Source organism: Pelecanus crispus, chromosome 10 (genome assembly GCF_030463565.1).
Source record: "Pelecanus crispus isolate bPelCri1 chromosome 10, bPelCri1.pri, whole genome shotgun sequence".
In the NCBI taxonomy this organism is placed as follows: Eukaryota; Metazoa; Chordata; class Aves; order Pelecaniformes; family Pelecanidae; genus Pelecanus; species Pelecanus crispus.
The window spans coordinates 4,730,994-4,748,274 of NC_134652.1; the positions used below are offsets into that span (position 1 = coordinate 4,730,994).

Below are 17,281 nucleotides of genomic sequence, written 5' to 3' on the forward strand. Positions count from 1 at the left end.
CCCCAAGGGGTGCTGTGCAGCTCAGCCACCAGCTGGGAGCTCTGAAAAACGAAGGGTTTCCAGCACTCACAGGCTGCTCCAGGAACACGGAGCATCGCTTCGGCGTCCTTTGGGGACCGGGGTCATCTTCAGCTGCTGGGACTGCTGGAAACGTAGCTGGAATTAGTGTTTACCTCCCGCTTGCAAATGTAGGGAGCAGTAGGTGAATGCAGACAGCAGCCAGAGCACACTGAATATATAAATATATGTAACACATGCATAATTGCATACTTTTCTGTGGTCCCATGAGAGGTCTGAAGCAGGTTAAAGCCCAAATGTTCTCATTCCACTCCGGTCTAAAGCACACAGCCTCGCCTAAAACCCAACAAGGTACAAAAGTGCCGACACGCTGGTTAAAAGGGGACTTTGGCCTCTACAAGGGTGACCCTTGCAGAGCTAGCAAGGGTGAAGGTGGGCACCCCCCTGCTTCCCCTGGGGCAGAGCATGTGATGGAGCGGCCCCCACTCTCTAATTCTGCTCCCTGGTTTGAGCTCCTCTCCCTGCCGTGCTCCTGCCCCGTGCAGCGTAGCCGGGCGTTACCATGCATGCTGCAAGAGCTGTAAAAGTGTCGGGTGAGAGAAAATAAAAACCCCGGGGAATCTGCTGGAGTGCCGCAATGCCCAGCGGCAGGAGCAGCTCGTTTTAGCAATGCTTATTCTGATTAGAAAAAAAGAAAAAAAAAAAACCCCAAATCTCATGCCTGTCCCCGCTCGACGGAGCATCGCTTGGCAGCCCTGCATGCGCCGAGCGCTCCTGGCAGCGGGACGGGGCTGAGCCGGGTGCTCGGCAGGCAGGCGGTGCTGGCGCAGGATCAGTCCCGCGGGGTGTTCAGCCAGCAGACCGGGTTCGTCCCGTTCAGGTAGCTGCAGCCATCAGGGAGTGGTGTGTGCCTGCGTGGAGCGGGTATCCAGGAGAACTGGAGGAAAGTTTAGCAATGACTACTGAGAAGGAACCGAAGTGGCTGAACATTTCCACATAACATTCATAAAGCAGAATTTGCAGTCGTGCAGGAGGACTGACGGAGCTGGTGCTTTAAACAGCCTGGTTCCCAGTTGGGACTGGAAACAAAGCCAGGAGGGCCAGCAGCAGCTGGAGCCGAGTTGCCTGTGCTGGCCTTCATGGCAGGACCAAGCCGTGCCGCCCCGTGCCCTCCACGCCGGAGCACCCGCCGGCACGTGAGCTGGAGCTGCGCGGGGCTGCGTGGTCGGGATTTTAACGGGAAGGGATAGGAAACCTGTCGTCCCCCCCCCCCCCCCCCCCCCCCATCACAGCCATGTCTGCTGGCAAGACCCCCCCCACACGGAGAGAAGGAAAAGCCCATCGGTCCCATGGCTCTCACCAGCTTATTCCAGCCAGGGAAAAGCATTTCAGATCCTCTGAGCATCCCTGCCAGCGCCGATGTGACTGAACACGATGACAAACGGGCCAGATCCGCAGGACAAGGTTTATTCCCGACAGGACAGCGCAGTTACTCCATAACGTGTCACTGGATTCCTGAGCCCTAACCCGGGGCAGTGCCACACAGGGGCTAAGCGTGGCAGAAACGCGGCTCCCGGCTTGCCAAGGGTGCAGGTGCTGTCCCCCTCCCCAGGGTTTTCGTGCCGCCCATAGCGAGAGGCACGCACGGGACCCTGCAGAGCGGGGCTGGGCCGGCGCACCCCAGCCCAGGGCTCGGTGGCCTCCATCGCCCCTCAAGGACATCCCCCATCCCATCTCGGGCACCCCAAAAGGCAGGGAAAGGGCGCGTTGAACAGCAAAGCTTGTCCATGAAGGGGTGCCGGATCCCTCGTTTCCCACCTGGGCACCTCCAGGCTGGGTCCCTGGTGTGAGCAAAGTGTCAAAGGGGGTACAGCACACCCCGAGCGTCGGTGGGAGGAGGCAGAGGCCCCTCATCATCCTCAGGGCTTCCCTCGAGCAGACAAGGCTCAGCCCCAGCCAGGGGGGCTGGCGCTTTTGGGAGAGAGGATTTCACCTGCGCTGGCAGGGGCACAGCACCAAGGGGAAGATGTTCAAGACGTGCCGGAGGCCAGCAAGTTCAGTGCTCCCCTGATGAGGTCAGTAGATCATTTTAGTACCATTACATGAAACATTTAGGAACACGGGCGTTCACCACCCCGGGCAAGGCTGGGTCTGTTAACGTCAGATGGAGGTGGGAGAGGACGAAGCGGCCTCGTGGAGGGGCTGCATGCGAGGCCTCCTCCTCCTCATTCCTTCCAATCGCCCACGGCACTGTCGGTTTTACAGCTGCTGGAGGATAACGTCGACGGCTTCGGCGAGGTTGTTCACGTACGCGTCAGGCTTCACGTGGGGGTGGTTTTCATCGCAAGGCCTGCAAAGGAGATGGAAGGGCATGGCTGAGCAAGGACGGGCTCCCAAACAGGTCCCGTGTCCCCGGCCGTCCTGCTGCTGCTGCGCTCACAGAGCCCAGGGTAGCTCCGAGGTGGCCCTGGATGGAGCACCCTCGGGTGAGCCTGGGTTTCACATTCATAGAATCATAGAATTGTTTAGGTTGGAAAAGACCTTTAAGATCATCCAGTCCAACCATTAACCTAACACCACCAAGTCCACCACTAAACCAATTAAAGGTAGAGTAGCAATTTCATGTTTCCTGGCTTGGTGGCTGGATTATCTTTAATGAAAGTAAAAACTAGGAATCATTAAGGTTGGAAAGGACCTCTTAAGATCATCAGTCCAACCATGAACCCAACACCACCATGCCCAAATTCCTCCCTCTTCTGTTTTTTTTCCCCTTTTCCCCCTTCTCTCCCTACCTCCCCATACCCAGATCTCTCCTGCATGCTACCGTAGATCCCATGTCCTTGTGCAACCGAGCTGGGCAAAACTTTGCAAAGCCTTGTATGGAAGACAATCTACATCGTTAACGAACTCATCCAAATGAACGCACTGCATTTTACACGGCCCTTCTTCATTCAGGCAATAGCAGCATCAGGCAGGGCTCGCTGGGAGGACACTCACTGCAAGCCTAGGATCCTACGAAACTGTGCGAATAATTATTCTCCCATGGTTTTTCTCTAGAAATAGGTAAAGAAAAGAAGAACTCGCTTCCGACCTAGAGACATGAAAGGTCTGTCCATAGCTTCAGGGAATGGGAAGGCTCTGTCAGGGTTTAATTTTGCAGGACCACCATCCTGTAAATCTAACGGTGGGTTTAGACGCTACCACAAAAAGGGGCGGATTCACCCTCCACCGCGAGTCACCGCCCCAAAGCAGAGCAACTTGAAGCCATTTTTTGCCAATGATTTAATTAGAGGTACGGGCCTAATGAAGCGCAGATGCTATTCTAGTGATTCAGCAGCATTGCTGGTGGGGAGGGGGCAGCTGTGGGAGGCAGAAGTTTTCCAAACCTCGTGGTCCTGTTATGGCTCTTGGGCTGAGAAACCCAACAGCTGCTGAAGAGAAGACATATGTATTTTACACGCTTAATGGCTTTCCTCTGGGAAAGGGATGAGAGCCCTAATGTCCACCTCCCGCCTCTCTCGCTCCCTGTAAAGGGCAAACCTTTCTTTAGCACGGGCCATTTTCTCAGTGGGGAAGATGCATTTCCCAACGGATGCATAGGAGGCAGAGAGATTATTATTCTTATTTATGATGTGCAGAATTTGGTGAGCACTTGTCTGCACAAGTACTGAACTATTTCTTCAATTCCAGCACTGAAGCTCCCCAGGGCTATTTCCTTTCTGCTCATTTTTCAGCCGCGCTCTTCACGTCCGAGTACACGAGCTCCTCGCAAAGGCATGGCCCATGCTGCTCGAGATTTTACTTGCTGCAAAGTTACAGTATGCCAACTAGGAAAAATAAAAGACACTGATATTCAGCTTTCCTTGTGTCACCTGCAAAGCCATGGCTGGCACAAGGACGACGGCTCCGTGAAGCGGCCTCTACGTTGGTGCTGGCTGTCATGAAAGCATTATTTAAAAGGTGGAAGGTTATTCCATGGGTCTTTATTTGATTATCCAAGTTCTATCTTGTTACAAGGCTGGGGTGAAATAAGAACAGTAATTATGATGGGTTTTAGGTTTTTCCTCAACTGAAGAAGAATTTAGATTGCTGAAGGTGAAGCAAGTTATAATATAGAATGGAGAAAAACCTTCAAATATAAAGCAAGTAAAAATCCAGTATGTATCCATCCCTTAGATGGCGATTATGGCTCACCCCCTGATTTAACCAAGAGGCTTTTAGGACTCCAGAAATACCTTTGAGGAGCATGGTAAAATACTCATTTCTTGTCAATAATCCTTAATTTGAGTGGAGATCTAAAAAAAGTAATGACCAAAAACTTCTTTCCATTTTACACCCTGAAAAATGTTTCTTTCCTATCTTATACATTAGGAGAAAATTTGAAGAACTGCTTGAAACGAATGCTTCTACAAGAAATTTCCAATTACACAGCACTCTTTGATCTATTAAAATGATTTTGTGATTGCTATCTGTGCTGACTATACAGAAATCCACCTGTAACTCAGCAGCTAAATGCCAGTCGTCAAGGAAATGCCCTGTATAGACTAAATGTGTGCTGCAGAAGGGATGGGGGGTGGGGTGGGTGGTGTATATATGTGTACATATACATACCTGTGTGTGTATATATGTGTGTATATATATGTATATACACACACACTGCAGTAAAGCAAATTAGGAAATAAGGTATTTTGACCCATTTGTCCAAATAACGTGTAGTGACAGACAGACTGGGCCCTCAGCTCCTGGCTCCAGCGAGGTTAATGCTAAAACCCACCTTAGCTCCAGGGTACGAGTTCACCCTCGCGTGTTGCCCAACTGCCCCCCGCCCCATGGGACCGCTGGCGTGGCCCTGGGCTTCGTTTTTATCTGCTGCACCCCTGTTATTCATCCAAGCCCCATTATTTCTCTTCTCCTTTGCAGTCCGATGCCCTACAGGGTTATGGCTGGGAACCCTAAAATGCCCTGCCGCTACCCCTGCTGCAGGCAGACAGCCTCACTCCCAACACAAGGGTTTCAATCATTTTACTAATACTTTACGGGCGTTATCCAGAAGGAAACGAGAGGAATAAGCAGCCCTGACGCAGCAGACGTCTCCTGTTAAAGCGGACGGGGTGCAGCAGAGAACCCCCAGGTTCCTCCCCTGCCTGGCCCGGCTCCAGCCAGCACCCCGCTCCCCTCCCGTGGTGGGGACCAGCCCCGTGACACCGCGCTGTCCCCACACCGGCCATCCCTACCCCTGGGCTGGCAAGTGCACTTCGTTTCAGCCCATGGCACATTTTGGAGTTAGACTTTTGAGACACGTCATGTGCCTTAGGTTACCTATATGCTCATTGCTGCTGAGTCGGGGGGGCAATGCAATACATAAAATTGCCTGAACTCTGCAGGAAAGCAGAGAGCTGGAATAAAACACACTTCCCTGCTCTCTTGCCTTTTCCTAGGGCTGTGCTAGGAGCTTTTATTCCTGTCAGTGCCACCCCAAGAGCTGTTTCACGCGGCCTCTTCCTTTGTGTTGCAGAACACTTTCTAACTCACACAACTGCAAACAGCCAAGCGATGCTCTCCCCCCTGCCCCAGCTCAGCATTGCTCTTTTAAGCACCCATCGGAAGGAAACTGCAAGCAATAATCCCCCAACACCAACGCCAAGAAGCAATGCTCTAAATGCAGCGAAATAATTCAGGAGCCCGAGTCTGGGTTGCCAGAAGCGAGGCAGAAGAGAGAGCTCTGCCATAAAACCTCTGGGCAAACCCAAGAGGCTGGAGGATGAGCCCTTCTCCCATCCGAAGGGAGCGGAGACCGCGGCTCTACTCCAGCACCTCCCCCCTGGGGGCTTTGGGCTTTTCCCCAGGAGAAACCCTCAGTTACTGAGAGTTTTAAGATTCCCTTCATGGAGCACTGTGCTCTGGAGCTTGGCCCTCATGTCCTGGGTGTTGCTTCGGTGCATCAAAGCCTCCCTGAACAGGGCCACCGGGTGTAGGTGGCAACTTCAGCCAAGAGCAGATCTTGCTCCCATGGTTTCAGTTTTGCTTCTCTTTTGATGACAATGGCTCTTTTTTGCATTGCATGATGGCAGACATCACAACAGTGGGTCACCAAACTGGCAGCGGAGGTTACTCTTTAGTACTTTTCTCTTTCATATTACAGAAATAAATTGAAAATAACCATCTAAAAATATCTTCAACTTGCTAGGTCAGTTGAAGAATAAACTTGCATTGAGCTAACTTTAAGATAAACGCCAATATTTTTTTTCTTACGTGGGACTCTGGTTGCACAGAAGAACATAAATCAAAATGACACAAAATTATATTGTGTAGCTGAATATTGAGCTGTCAGCAGTCTTGGCCAGTGCACAAACTCGCTTGTGAAAAATCAGCTACAGCCTTGGGAAACGCTCTCTTCAGTAAAGTGGGACTCCTTGGAGCGGTAGAGCATCGCAACCTGGATGCGTACACAAGTAACATTTTCCAGCCCAAGCTGGCCATGACAGCTGGGAGATGTGGCACTTCATTTCTACCTCATCTCTTCGTGGCCACCTTGCTGGTATATGAAGCGGTCAGGGAAAGAACTGGCTTAGCACAGGGACCCTCTGAAATCCGGGGTGGTCCTTCTCGGTCCCTACTGCCTTGTGAGGGCTCAGGGATGCATGATCTGTGCCTGCCCCTCGGTGCACAGGACAATGTTAGGAGAATATGTTCTTCAAAAGAAAAAGCCATCCGAAATGATCTGTACGTTACAACACATTAAAGCTATGAAGTGTCTTTAGCACGATGCAACATGGACAGAGGTCTTGAGACTCAGTAGTTACTCACGTCCATCAAATCGTCCTCAGGAGATGACTAAACATCCTCCTCTCCCAGCGACCATTCATCACTGTCAGTGCTGCAGAAGCTGAGCAGCTATCTATAGCCCCATGTGCTCTCAGCCAGATCCTCCGCCCGTACTAAACTGGTTAGTTCAGATCGATGCTTCAGCCTGAGACATCAAGGAAGCGGCAGGGTGCTGCAGAAAACCGGCTCTGCGATTTTAACTCTTCACTCGGTCACTTGGTAAGAGAAGCTCCAGCGTGGTATCAGGGCTACTGACTAGCAGAAAGCAATGGCTTCGTCCTGGTGAAGCATAAAACCAAAACCTAGATCATAAGGGGCAGTGAAAAATCAGCTTCTGCAGGAATAAGAAGGTTCAGTTACTGTCTGGGCCAGACTTCCACTTGGATAGGTCTCTTCTGAGAAGCTAAATTCCTTACTTAGACTCAGCTACCAGAAAGGGCCTCGAATTGCCCCGACCTGCTGTGTAATTTTCTAACGCAGCTGAATATCTGTGATGGATGAAGCGCTCTACGCTGGTTTGCACGGTCCTCTGCAGGAACTACTACAAGTCTTTAAAGTGAATGAAGCAAATACATGCAGAAGAGCTCATTGCTAGGGACAGCACAAAAGGATGCCTCTGAAAACACAGACTTTGCGTTAACCCTTTTCTTTCCCGTATCAGTTGGGATTCTGGGTTTAGTCTGTGGGTCAGGGCGGGCATCGGATGCTGCTGGCAGCCGGCTCCAAACAGCACTCTCGTGGCGGGAGCATTTCTGCCAAGGGAATTGGAGCTGCAGAACATCTGCAAAGGAAAACACGGGACTGGGTCCCGGAGGTGTCCTGCTGAGCTGGGAGCCAAACGTCCCACTGGGAGGAATGAGGGGCTGCGTCCAGCCCGAACACCAAACCCTCACGTCATGCTGTCCTAGGAAACTTCACGTACCGGTTGGAAGGAGTTTCTCAGCACCTCACTTGCACTCACTTCCACCAAAACATATGGAGAACAAAAAGGAAACAGCTGGATTACTGTGTGGACAAAATATTTAGCAGATAAAAGTCTAAGGGGAGGTAGCCGACGTGGATAGTCATGGCCACAGGGATGGAAACAGCCCCAGAATCCAGCTCAACCCGAGACCTGCCGAAACTTGACTTCAGAGAACAGGAGCAGATGGGGATTGATCAACACACGATTAGTATCACAGGTTAAAATTAGCTTTTGCATAGTTCTTTAAAAATAGGAGTAGGTAGGAAAAACACCACACGGGGCCAAAGCAAAGCACAGAAGTTAATCTGGAAGACAAATGATCTCGCATTCCAGCGTACAAAGCTGCTGTCATTTGGCAAACCTGATCCGTAACGCTGCGTGTCCCACGATCGCTGACCTTTCCAGCAGCACAGCCTTCTGTGAGAGAGCAAACCCCACCCCACAAACTCTCCCTGTTTGTGCAAGGGATCTCTCTGTGTCACCACACAGACTTCCCACTAACTCCCCAATTAAACAGCATATACTCCTGCGGCATAAAATTAGATAAAAAAGCTTGAAACCATTTCTCATGGCAGTGTATTCTTCAGGGGCTCTTACCACGGCTGTGAAATATGTGAGACAGTGTTTAACAAGATTTTCTTTATGAGGAATGTAAACAGACACTGTAACCTTTGCTAGTTTCTTTGGACAGATGCAATAATTTTACTTGGTGCCATGAGAGAAACTCTCGTTTTTGTGAAACACGCAATTTAATCAGTTTGGCACTGAAAACCCAAATAAATCACAGTGACTGACGGCACACTGATGGGCGTTTGATGAATGGCTGTAGAGCTCATCTCCTGACGTTACGATGAGAAACAAACCTGCACCAACGCCACTAAACACACCCAGTGCTGGAGCCGGTCCCAGAACTTCAGGGAACCCCGTATCTGGACCCCATATCTCATGTCACGCCCAGATCTCCCCCAGAATAGAAAGAATCATAGAATCATAGAATCATTTAGGTTGGAAAACACCTTTAGGATCATCCAGTCCAACCATTAACCTAACACTACCAAGTCCACACTAAACCAAATAAAAATAAATGATCCTTCCGCAGAAGGAAAAGAAGAAAGGCTTTTGTGGTTAAAACACTAGATTTTGGAGAGCTGCTGCGCATGACCCAGGGCAGAAGGTTTGCCCTCACGAAGCAGCTAGCGCTTTCCTTTGCTTTGCTGCCGTCATTTGGGAAGATGCTTTTGCTCGGAGAGGTGGGCACCATCAACAGAAACTTCACAAGCCATGCTGCCAAGAATGCCTTCTGTGTTGCTGCAGAAGTCGGTGGCCTCTAGAGATACCCTTGCCATGCCATCTCCTCCTCCAACACGCCTGCAAGAGCTCCAGGAAAGCAAACCGGTGTCAGAGCAAACCAGCATCTTCCACTGCTCTTCTCTTGCCTCCCAGAACTGCGCACACAGCTAATTGCGTTTAATTGTGACTCATTTAAATGCAAGCATCCACAAACAGGTAAAAATTAACAGCCAAATTGTTTGGTAACATCTGAAGGAAGTCTGTGGGCTTGCCTCTTAATCATTCCTGTTTATGTTAAACTGCTACAGTTTTAACTGTGCAGAATAAACCGGCTTAGGTACAACACTTCTCCAGGCAATATACCTCAACATACAGGAAAATACTGAGACTGAGGGGATAGGGAGTTATCTTCCTGCATAAATTACCTTAAAAAAAAAAAAAAAGCTTGGCAAACGCTAGCAAACATTCCCCAGATCTTTGTTTTTCTGAATTTCAAGGCACTTCCTGGGGTGAACACTTGTACTTTTCAAATGTACATGTGCTGAAAATTTAATTTGGAGTGGTAATTTGTTTGTTTCTAATCAGTTGGCTGCATGGTGATGCTCTAACTAATGAGCTCAGATACACAATTCCAGAAATAACTGCTTAGAAGAGGATGCTGAGACTGCTGGTAGGGCTAAAATAGGTGCATGGGGGAGCGCTTGGTGTCCCTCCTGTGGTTTGCTCTACCAGGTCTTCTGCCAGGGCTTTTAAAAAAACACTCACAGGGCCAAGATCCAATGCAGGACATCACACTGGGGAGCAAGGAGGAGGTCAGAAATGGTGATCATAACTGCAGGTGTGAAGTGGTTCACAGCAAGCGGGGCTTTGTCAAAATAAAGAAGTAAAAGGAACAGCGGTGACCAGGACAGATCACAAGCTGGAGGCTGGCAGTGGCAAACTTCCGTGGATATTACACATAAAATTTGGGAGAGGGTCGACACAAATACTTCCAATATTTCTCTTCACAGGCACGACCTTTACTCACACCAGGTGTAAGCTACCCTGTGAATAATCCCAATTCCTGCAGGATACACCGCACCAACCGGCCGTCGAACATACAACGCTGAGGAAGCGGATGACGCAGGCAGCTGTTTTCCTCCACCCATCCCTATTTATTTTCTCTCTCAGGAAATACAGCACATGTGAACACACCAGATTAAGAGCTTTGGTGATTAAAAGTCCCAAAAGTCTTTGTACAGGCTGTGGATAGGACATACACAGATTCATCCACAGGCACGTGGATGTATGTAAGTATGGTTCTAAGTAAGAAAGAGGCATGAAGAAAAGTGGGACGGCGATGGGGAGACATGATGTGAAGCGCTGCCATCGGGACAGAGGGTACTGTTGGCTAAATGCTCTCATGTGATTACACCAGAGCATGAGATTTTATTAGAACTGACTTCTTTCCACCACCTCCAAAACCCCTCATGCAAAAATGTACTGGAAAGTCAAGCTGGTTTGAACAAATATTTAAACAAGCAGAGCACTGGTGTTCAGGCACCTGGGCAGCAATTTTCCTTGTCAAAACTGCAGAGCTCTCTCATCTTGTAAAGCAAAGATGTAAAGCAAAAGCAGTTCAGCAGAGGCCAGGCATTAAAAGTGTGTGTACCAGCGTTGGCGTGGAGGAGAGGGAGCAGCACACGTGCCTGCTCTGGTTTTGGACTGGTTCCCAGCCTGCTTGTCCCTGAACACACGTGGCCTGAGGACAGCTGGTGTTACAGGGAGAGCTGGAACCTGGTGGCCATCAGGATGGTGAAGATGTTCAACCAGCCCCTTCTGCCACATGGGGCTCTGGTCCCATCTTCTCTGCCCACGCTGAAGGCATCATGTGGGCTCTGAGCTGGGACCTACTGCGGTCCCATCCAACCCTGAATCCAAAGGTTAAGCCATCGTGGCTCAACAGCCAGTCTTGCTCCGTGCTTGGGATGATGGATACTTGATCAGACTCCTCGGAGAACTCTCAGGTGGAAGGGGGTTACTGCATTCCTGACTATCCTTAGCCTCGTGGAGACCATTTTAATTCCTCTCATGCAGTGAGGGCGTGTACTGGGAACATTTGTGCAACATACTCTGTTAGGCCGACCGATACAGCTAGGGGAAACAGATAAACTTTTGCGAACAGAAAATGCTTCTGCCTCCGCGGAGGTGCACATTCACCCCTTGGTCACCTGGGTTCCCCCCCAATCACGCTGGCCCAGACCCATTTCACCCAGCGTCATCTGTCCAAAAGCAAGACGCTGTGCCCAGGCTGGTCACCTGAACCTCCTCAGGACAGACAGGTCCCTCCGAGGGGAAAGGGAAGGGAATTCATCCCATGTTCATCCCATCTTCTTAGATAACAAGTCTGGATAGGAAATATCCTCTGGAAGAGATGATTTTTTTTTCCCACTGACTCTATATGCTGGCGTGTTTGTGTAAGTGCAACAGCCCCCAGGTTGGACGGGGGAGGACTGGGGGATCGGAAGCTCTGCGCTGTCCATATGGATGCACCTAGTGCTGCAATGCAAGTACAGCACAGATGTTTTCAATAAAAGCAAGTCTCCCTCTCCCCCTCAAAACTTAAAATGCTCATTTGCTGTTTGCTGAGAAAATCTGAGAACAGCCCCTGCTTTGCCAAACTATCCAGTCTAACAGGGTGTTTGCAAGCACCGTGAGACTCAGCTCTGCCTGCTTGGATTAATTATTGAAGACCTGCATGGCTCTGCCAAATGACCTTACTCAATTCAGTAGAAAATAATTTTAAATGCCCCTGAGAAAGAATTTGGACATAAATATTTTCCTTGTGCACATATACAAACAGATGTGCATCTAAACTGTAACCAATGCATTAGCTATTTAATATTTAATTTAATATTTTTTTAATATTACACAAGAGCGGGAAAGATTAATTTCAAGGGCTGAATTTGAAGCTCAGAGGCGCTCAGGCATCTTACTCTGTTAGGCACTTTTAAAGACCTTAACGTAAGAATATTTCATTGCTTTCCTTTAATATGTCGCTTACCTAATGCATATGAAACGTGTAAAATGCATGTTGGCTTCTGCATTTCCAAAGCAACGCATGGAGATTTAACTCTGGTAGATCCAGATAGTATCAAGAAAGGAGCTTTGCAGATGATAAAAGAGGTCTTCATTTTAGATTTCAAATGCTGTTTGGAGAAGTTTAATTTAAAAAGTATCAGGCCAAAGTTGCCCTGATAACGTAACCCTCTAAACAAGACACTCAAAGATACAGCATTAAAAGACTGTTTCTCACCAAACAAGAATTTGAGCTACCCTAAGGAGAATAATATTTGTCTTCAGATGGTCCTCACTGAATCAGGCTTAAATCAGTCTGGAAAATTAAGGCAGGCTCTACATCTTCGGATGCAGGGTTGCTCAGCCTGGGCAAGCCAGTGGCATGGCCACGCAGCAGCCCCGGCACAGCAGGACCTCTCTGCGGGGGCTCTGTCTGACTTCTCCTCCTCCCAGACCATACAGGAATATTACATCCAACCTCACTATGTTCAAGGATGTCAGGAACCCACCTGTTTCTAATCATGCTCATGCTTTTAACTGATATAACAAAAGGGAATACGTTTTTGAACTAACCAGCAAGAGTTCAGCCTAAGTTTTGAGTCAGTGCATTATTTACGCCTTCTGAAATGGCTCAGAGCCACCTGAGCATGCGGAGCCCACCCAAATAACTCAGAGGTGCTCCTCAGAAACTTCTGCTCCTTCTAACGCCTAAACTTTGCTACCATTATTCCAAATTAGGGCTCATTTGCTTAAGCCACTCTGTAAATGAGATCTTCATAATCTTCTCTTTGGAAGTTTGCACGCTGCGAATGTCTGCCTACCTTTGCTTCCATGGCCACAGTGCCAAGGAGACGAGGCTTCATTTGCCTAGAAAGTATTTTTCCCAATATTCGCAAACCTATGGATGCTGATGTATCCATACAGCACCGTTTGCATTACGGGCAACGAGCTTTTGGACATGGGGGTATCCTTTTCTATCTGCACGGTACCTACTACAATGCAGCCTTCACTTGGTAGTGTTGAACGTCTACTAGAATATAATTTTCTTCTTCTAAATAACAAATTTCCTCCATGGATTATTCTGAACTCTTTGCAGCCTCTGCCAGTGGCTGTTATAAAAGCAGGGATTGCATGAGTAAGGAAAAGGGCTCCGTGCACATCACCCAGACAGCAGCTCTTTCCGGTCCTCTGGCATACAACTCCCCAAAGGTAGCAGTTCACAGAGCTATTTATTTTTCAGAGCCTGCATCAGCTGCCTGAAGTGACGGAGTTGATCAGCAGCTTTGCTTTTTGTTTTGTTTCGGCGATGAGAAAACCAGGCTCACCTGGCAGCAGAGCGGGTAGTAAAGCAAGCCTTGTGCTGTGTGCCTGCAGTCTCTGGGCTACTGTACAGGGCCGTGGTGGAGCAAGCTCCTAAATCCAACAGAAAACAATACAGTCCTGTATAGACCAGCAATAGGAAGCATTGGATCCCTTTTCTTTTTTAACTGGCAATGGCGAGCTTAGGCTAGGCTACCTCCCTCCAGAGAAATACAGGATGTCCTCTCAACTACCTTCACAAAGATGGGAAGCTGTTCAAAGAATGATGACATGCCGCATTTATGGACCATGCTTCATCCAAATATCTCAAGCTCTTCGGAAGCATAGCAGGAAACGTGCAGCACCGCTACCCTGGAAACATGCTTACTGCAGCCGCGCAGGGAGGCAGCAGGGATGGCCGCGGTGTCTTCCTCCTCCTCCTGGCTCTTTTCCACCTGGTCCCTGCATCAGGCAGGACATGGGAGGGAGCACCGGGCTGCGGAAAGCCAGCTAGCACATTTTTCAAGGTGTCAAACCACATCTTCGTTTGTGCTTGAGAATGGATTCCGGAAAGTATGCTAAGCTAACATTGTTAGTGTAAGGATTAAATCCCCAGCGCTCCTGGCGCTCAGCCCTCTGCTTGGACCGGGAGAACGGTCCAAGGTTTATACCCACTTCCTTCCAGCTTTGAGATAGAGCTCGTCAGACAGAGGTTGTTCATGTGTCCGACTTGCAGTGTGCTACAGCGCACGCTTAGTGCAGACTCAGTGTGAACCCCTGGCACTGCTGAAGTCTTCCAAGAGTTTTGTTAAATACCTAGTCCCAGTCAAGTCAATAGGGATTTTGCTCTCACTTTGTTTTCACACCCTGCCACTTTTCATCCTTGTAAGGCTAAGATGGTTTCCAAGTCAGTTCTTCATGAGCTCCAAGACCTAGAAGCCAACGATCAGGCTGTGCAAGGTGCCCAGAAGAGCTGTGAATGAAAGGGGGGCCAGTCAGGATGACACCTCCACCTTCAGTGCAACACACAATGCAAGATTGCAGGTATTTGAGCTCTCCCAAGGGAGAACTGAAAGAGTCTGCAAGTCATGGGAGAGCACTAGAAATGGCCTCGGAGCACTAGTAAGGCTATTGCAGCAGCTCAGTTTCCACTGCTGTACAACCTGCTCAGGGACGGTACTTAGTATTTGTTAGGATCAGAGCAAACTTGGTACACTTCTTAAACACTAAACCAATAAAAAAGACTTACAGTTTTAAAACAGAGGAGGAAAAAAACCCAAATAAACAAGAACAGCGGCTTTGAGACTACTTCATCTTCTTGGTATCTGTAGTTTTTGCTTTTATCTGAGCATTTCTGTTGAGACTAGTTTCTTCCCTTTGCATCAGCTTCAAGTGAAGGGTAATCCTTTAGAGAATGAAAGGCACATAATACTGGTTTTAGCTGTGGACCAGCTGCTTCTGTAACCCAGCCTGGCTTGAAATGAAGTTTATTTACATAGCATGCTTGATACCTTTGAGAAAATCTACTACTTAAAATACTTCAAAGGATCACTTTGTACTGGAGGTGGAACAGCCGAGAAGACTGTATTCCCTGCACATATTGCTAAATTCTTGCAAGGCATCTTAGGGTGGAGGTATTTGTCTATGAAGTTAAAAACAACCCAACAAACCCACTCCCTTTCAAATTGCATTCAAGACAGCACAGAGCAAGCTGTGGAGAGCTAATCAATCCTTTTTGCTGGTTTTTCCCTGTCTGCAATGAAAGGCTTGAAATGTAGGCTTGGTGTGTGTGTGTGCTACGTGGGTATGTAAGTATAATAAAGAAATTTTTGAAACAAACCACTCAAGCCCTTATGCAGAAAGGACTTTACTAGATCTTAAAGAGAGAGACTTCATCTTCATTAAGTAAAACATTAAAGGAAATGTTCTACCTTACAGCACTATACATTAATGCTCAGCAATGTAAGGGGTTTAATTGCCTGCTGCTTTCCCACCGTAAATTCCTACCTGCAGCTAATGGAAAACCTTCCTCCAGACCAGTTCATGCACCTCACTCCCATTTCATACATTCACACTGGATCGTAACAGCGGGGCAGCCTGGAGTTGTCCAAAGTCCATACAGATGGGCATGTCTTGAGAAAGCAATGAACACTTAAGAATATTGTACATGTTCAGTATAAGCTTTTTGAGTAGCTCACAACATATGCAATATTCTGTAGGCTTTATGACTGCATATATCTGAATTTAATAACTAGCCAGTAGAGGCTGAAGATGTCCTGTAGTGACCTAGTACAACAGTGGGACAGGACATATCCATCAACCCTCCTTGTCTGCAGCCCAACGATAGCCACATCCAAACACATGCATGAAAATTTTTCACTCCCAAACGCAAAGTATTTCCTCCAACCTTCAAACCCTACCTGTGTCTCCCTTCTACATCCTCTTGCATTTTTCAACGTCACTTAAAAATAAGAAGAAAAAGATGCACACGTGCCCCCAGAACAGCTACGGGCTTGTGCCTGCGGGGTGGCAGCGGTGGGAGCACGCTTTCCTCCACGTCCTCTCGAAGGCCAGCCCTGACACGTAACAAAGCCCACCAGCCAGCTTTGCTGCTCTGTAAAGTCAGGTGTGAAATCCTCTCGTGGGTCACAAGAGCGGGTAAAACCCGTGAAAGAGTGCTAGCTCCAATCCAGGCTGAAGAATCTCAGCGTGAAGAAAAAGCGCTGAAAAAATGCTGCCTAGGCATCCTTCTGCTGCAAAACCTAACAAAATATTGATTCAGCTTCCAAAGAGGAGGCTAAAACCCACAGGCTGTGCAAATCCTAAAACGCACAGGTCTGGCAGCTGCCGCCACATGACCCTTCACTTTGGTTACGTTTCAAGAAGTCATTTTCCAACCTTCCTTTACAGAGAACTACAACACTGAGGTAAAAACAAAGTAAAAACATCTATATCTTAAAACAACCCTCTGAAGTCACCAGGAGGAGAAGCTGAGTTTTCTTCAACATTTAGGAGGTCTCTTGGTTACTTTGGGTATTCTAGTGTAGGCATAGTTTCCTGTGCTCTGCATCTGCCTTCATTCTTTTGCTACCAAACCCCCTTTTTTATACTTCTACTTTTTGCCCCATTTAACATCACTAAAACCAACTCTAGGCTGATGTGGACTTCAGGCTTCCACAACTACGCTGATCTCAGTGTGGAGATGACACTCGCTTGACACTTCTCCCTTGGGCAGTACTGGGCTGCCGTTCCTGGATGTCCCATGGGTGTGCATTTGCCACATCCCTGTACTCAGAGCGCTGGACTTCTAGATAACGTGCTTTTGATACGGACTCTCATACGATTTGGTTGGTAGTTACCTACACTTGATTATTCATTAATATTAAGTAAGATCAGACAAGCTCCTGAGGCACTGTGGGCAAGGAGACCGGGGCAGGGGCCTGAGGTGCCTGCTGTTTCCCACCTGATGGGATCCATGGGAAGTAACACCCGTAAGGTGAAGAGAAGTTATTTACAGGAAAAAGATTTGGGTGGATGGCAACGAGGTTAGCATGAGCCAGCCTTAAAATCTTACACAACAAACAAGCAAACAAAAAAAAAAAAAACAGGCCTGTGGTTTGGGAAAGCAGCTGTCTCTGTTGTGCCACTGGTCTTAACTCTAGTTATAAACAATGTGGGACATTCTGCAAAATTAAAATTACAAAACATAACTATGGATAATTGCTAGAGGCAATCTGCAAACTGACTTTGAATGGCATCTGCCTCAGTCCTGGCTGCAGGGACTTCAATATATTATTTCCTAACTCTGGATGTCACTTGTCCAGCCTT

At 48.3% G+C, this 17,281-nt stretch overlaps 1 protein-coding gene across 1 annotated transcript in view; it reads right to left on the reverse strand.

The window, feature by feature from the left end:
* Nucleotides 1–2,277: 2,277 nt before the first annotated feature.
* Nucleotides 2,278–17,281, reverse strand: part of LHPP (phospholysine phosphohistidine inorganic pyrophosphate phosphatase) — a 91,836-nt gene continuing 76,832 nt past the window's right edge. The window contains exon 7 of the mRNA XM_075717879.1: nucleotides 2,278–2,368. Coding sequence (XP_075573994.1) covers nucleotides 2,278–2,368 — 91 coding nt within the window. The remainder of the gene's footprint in view (nucleotides 2,369–17,281) is intronic.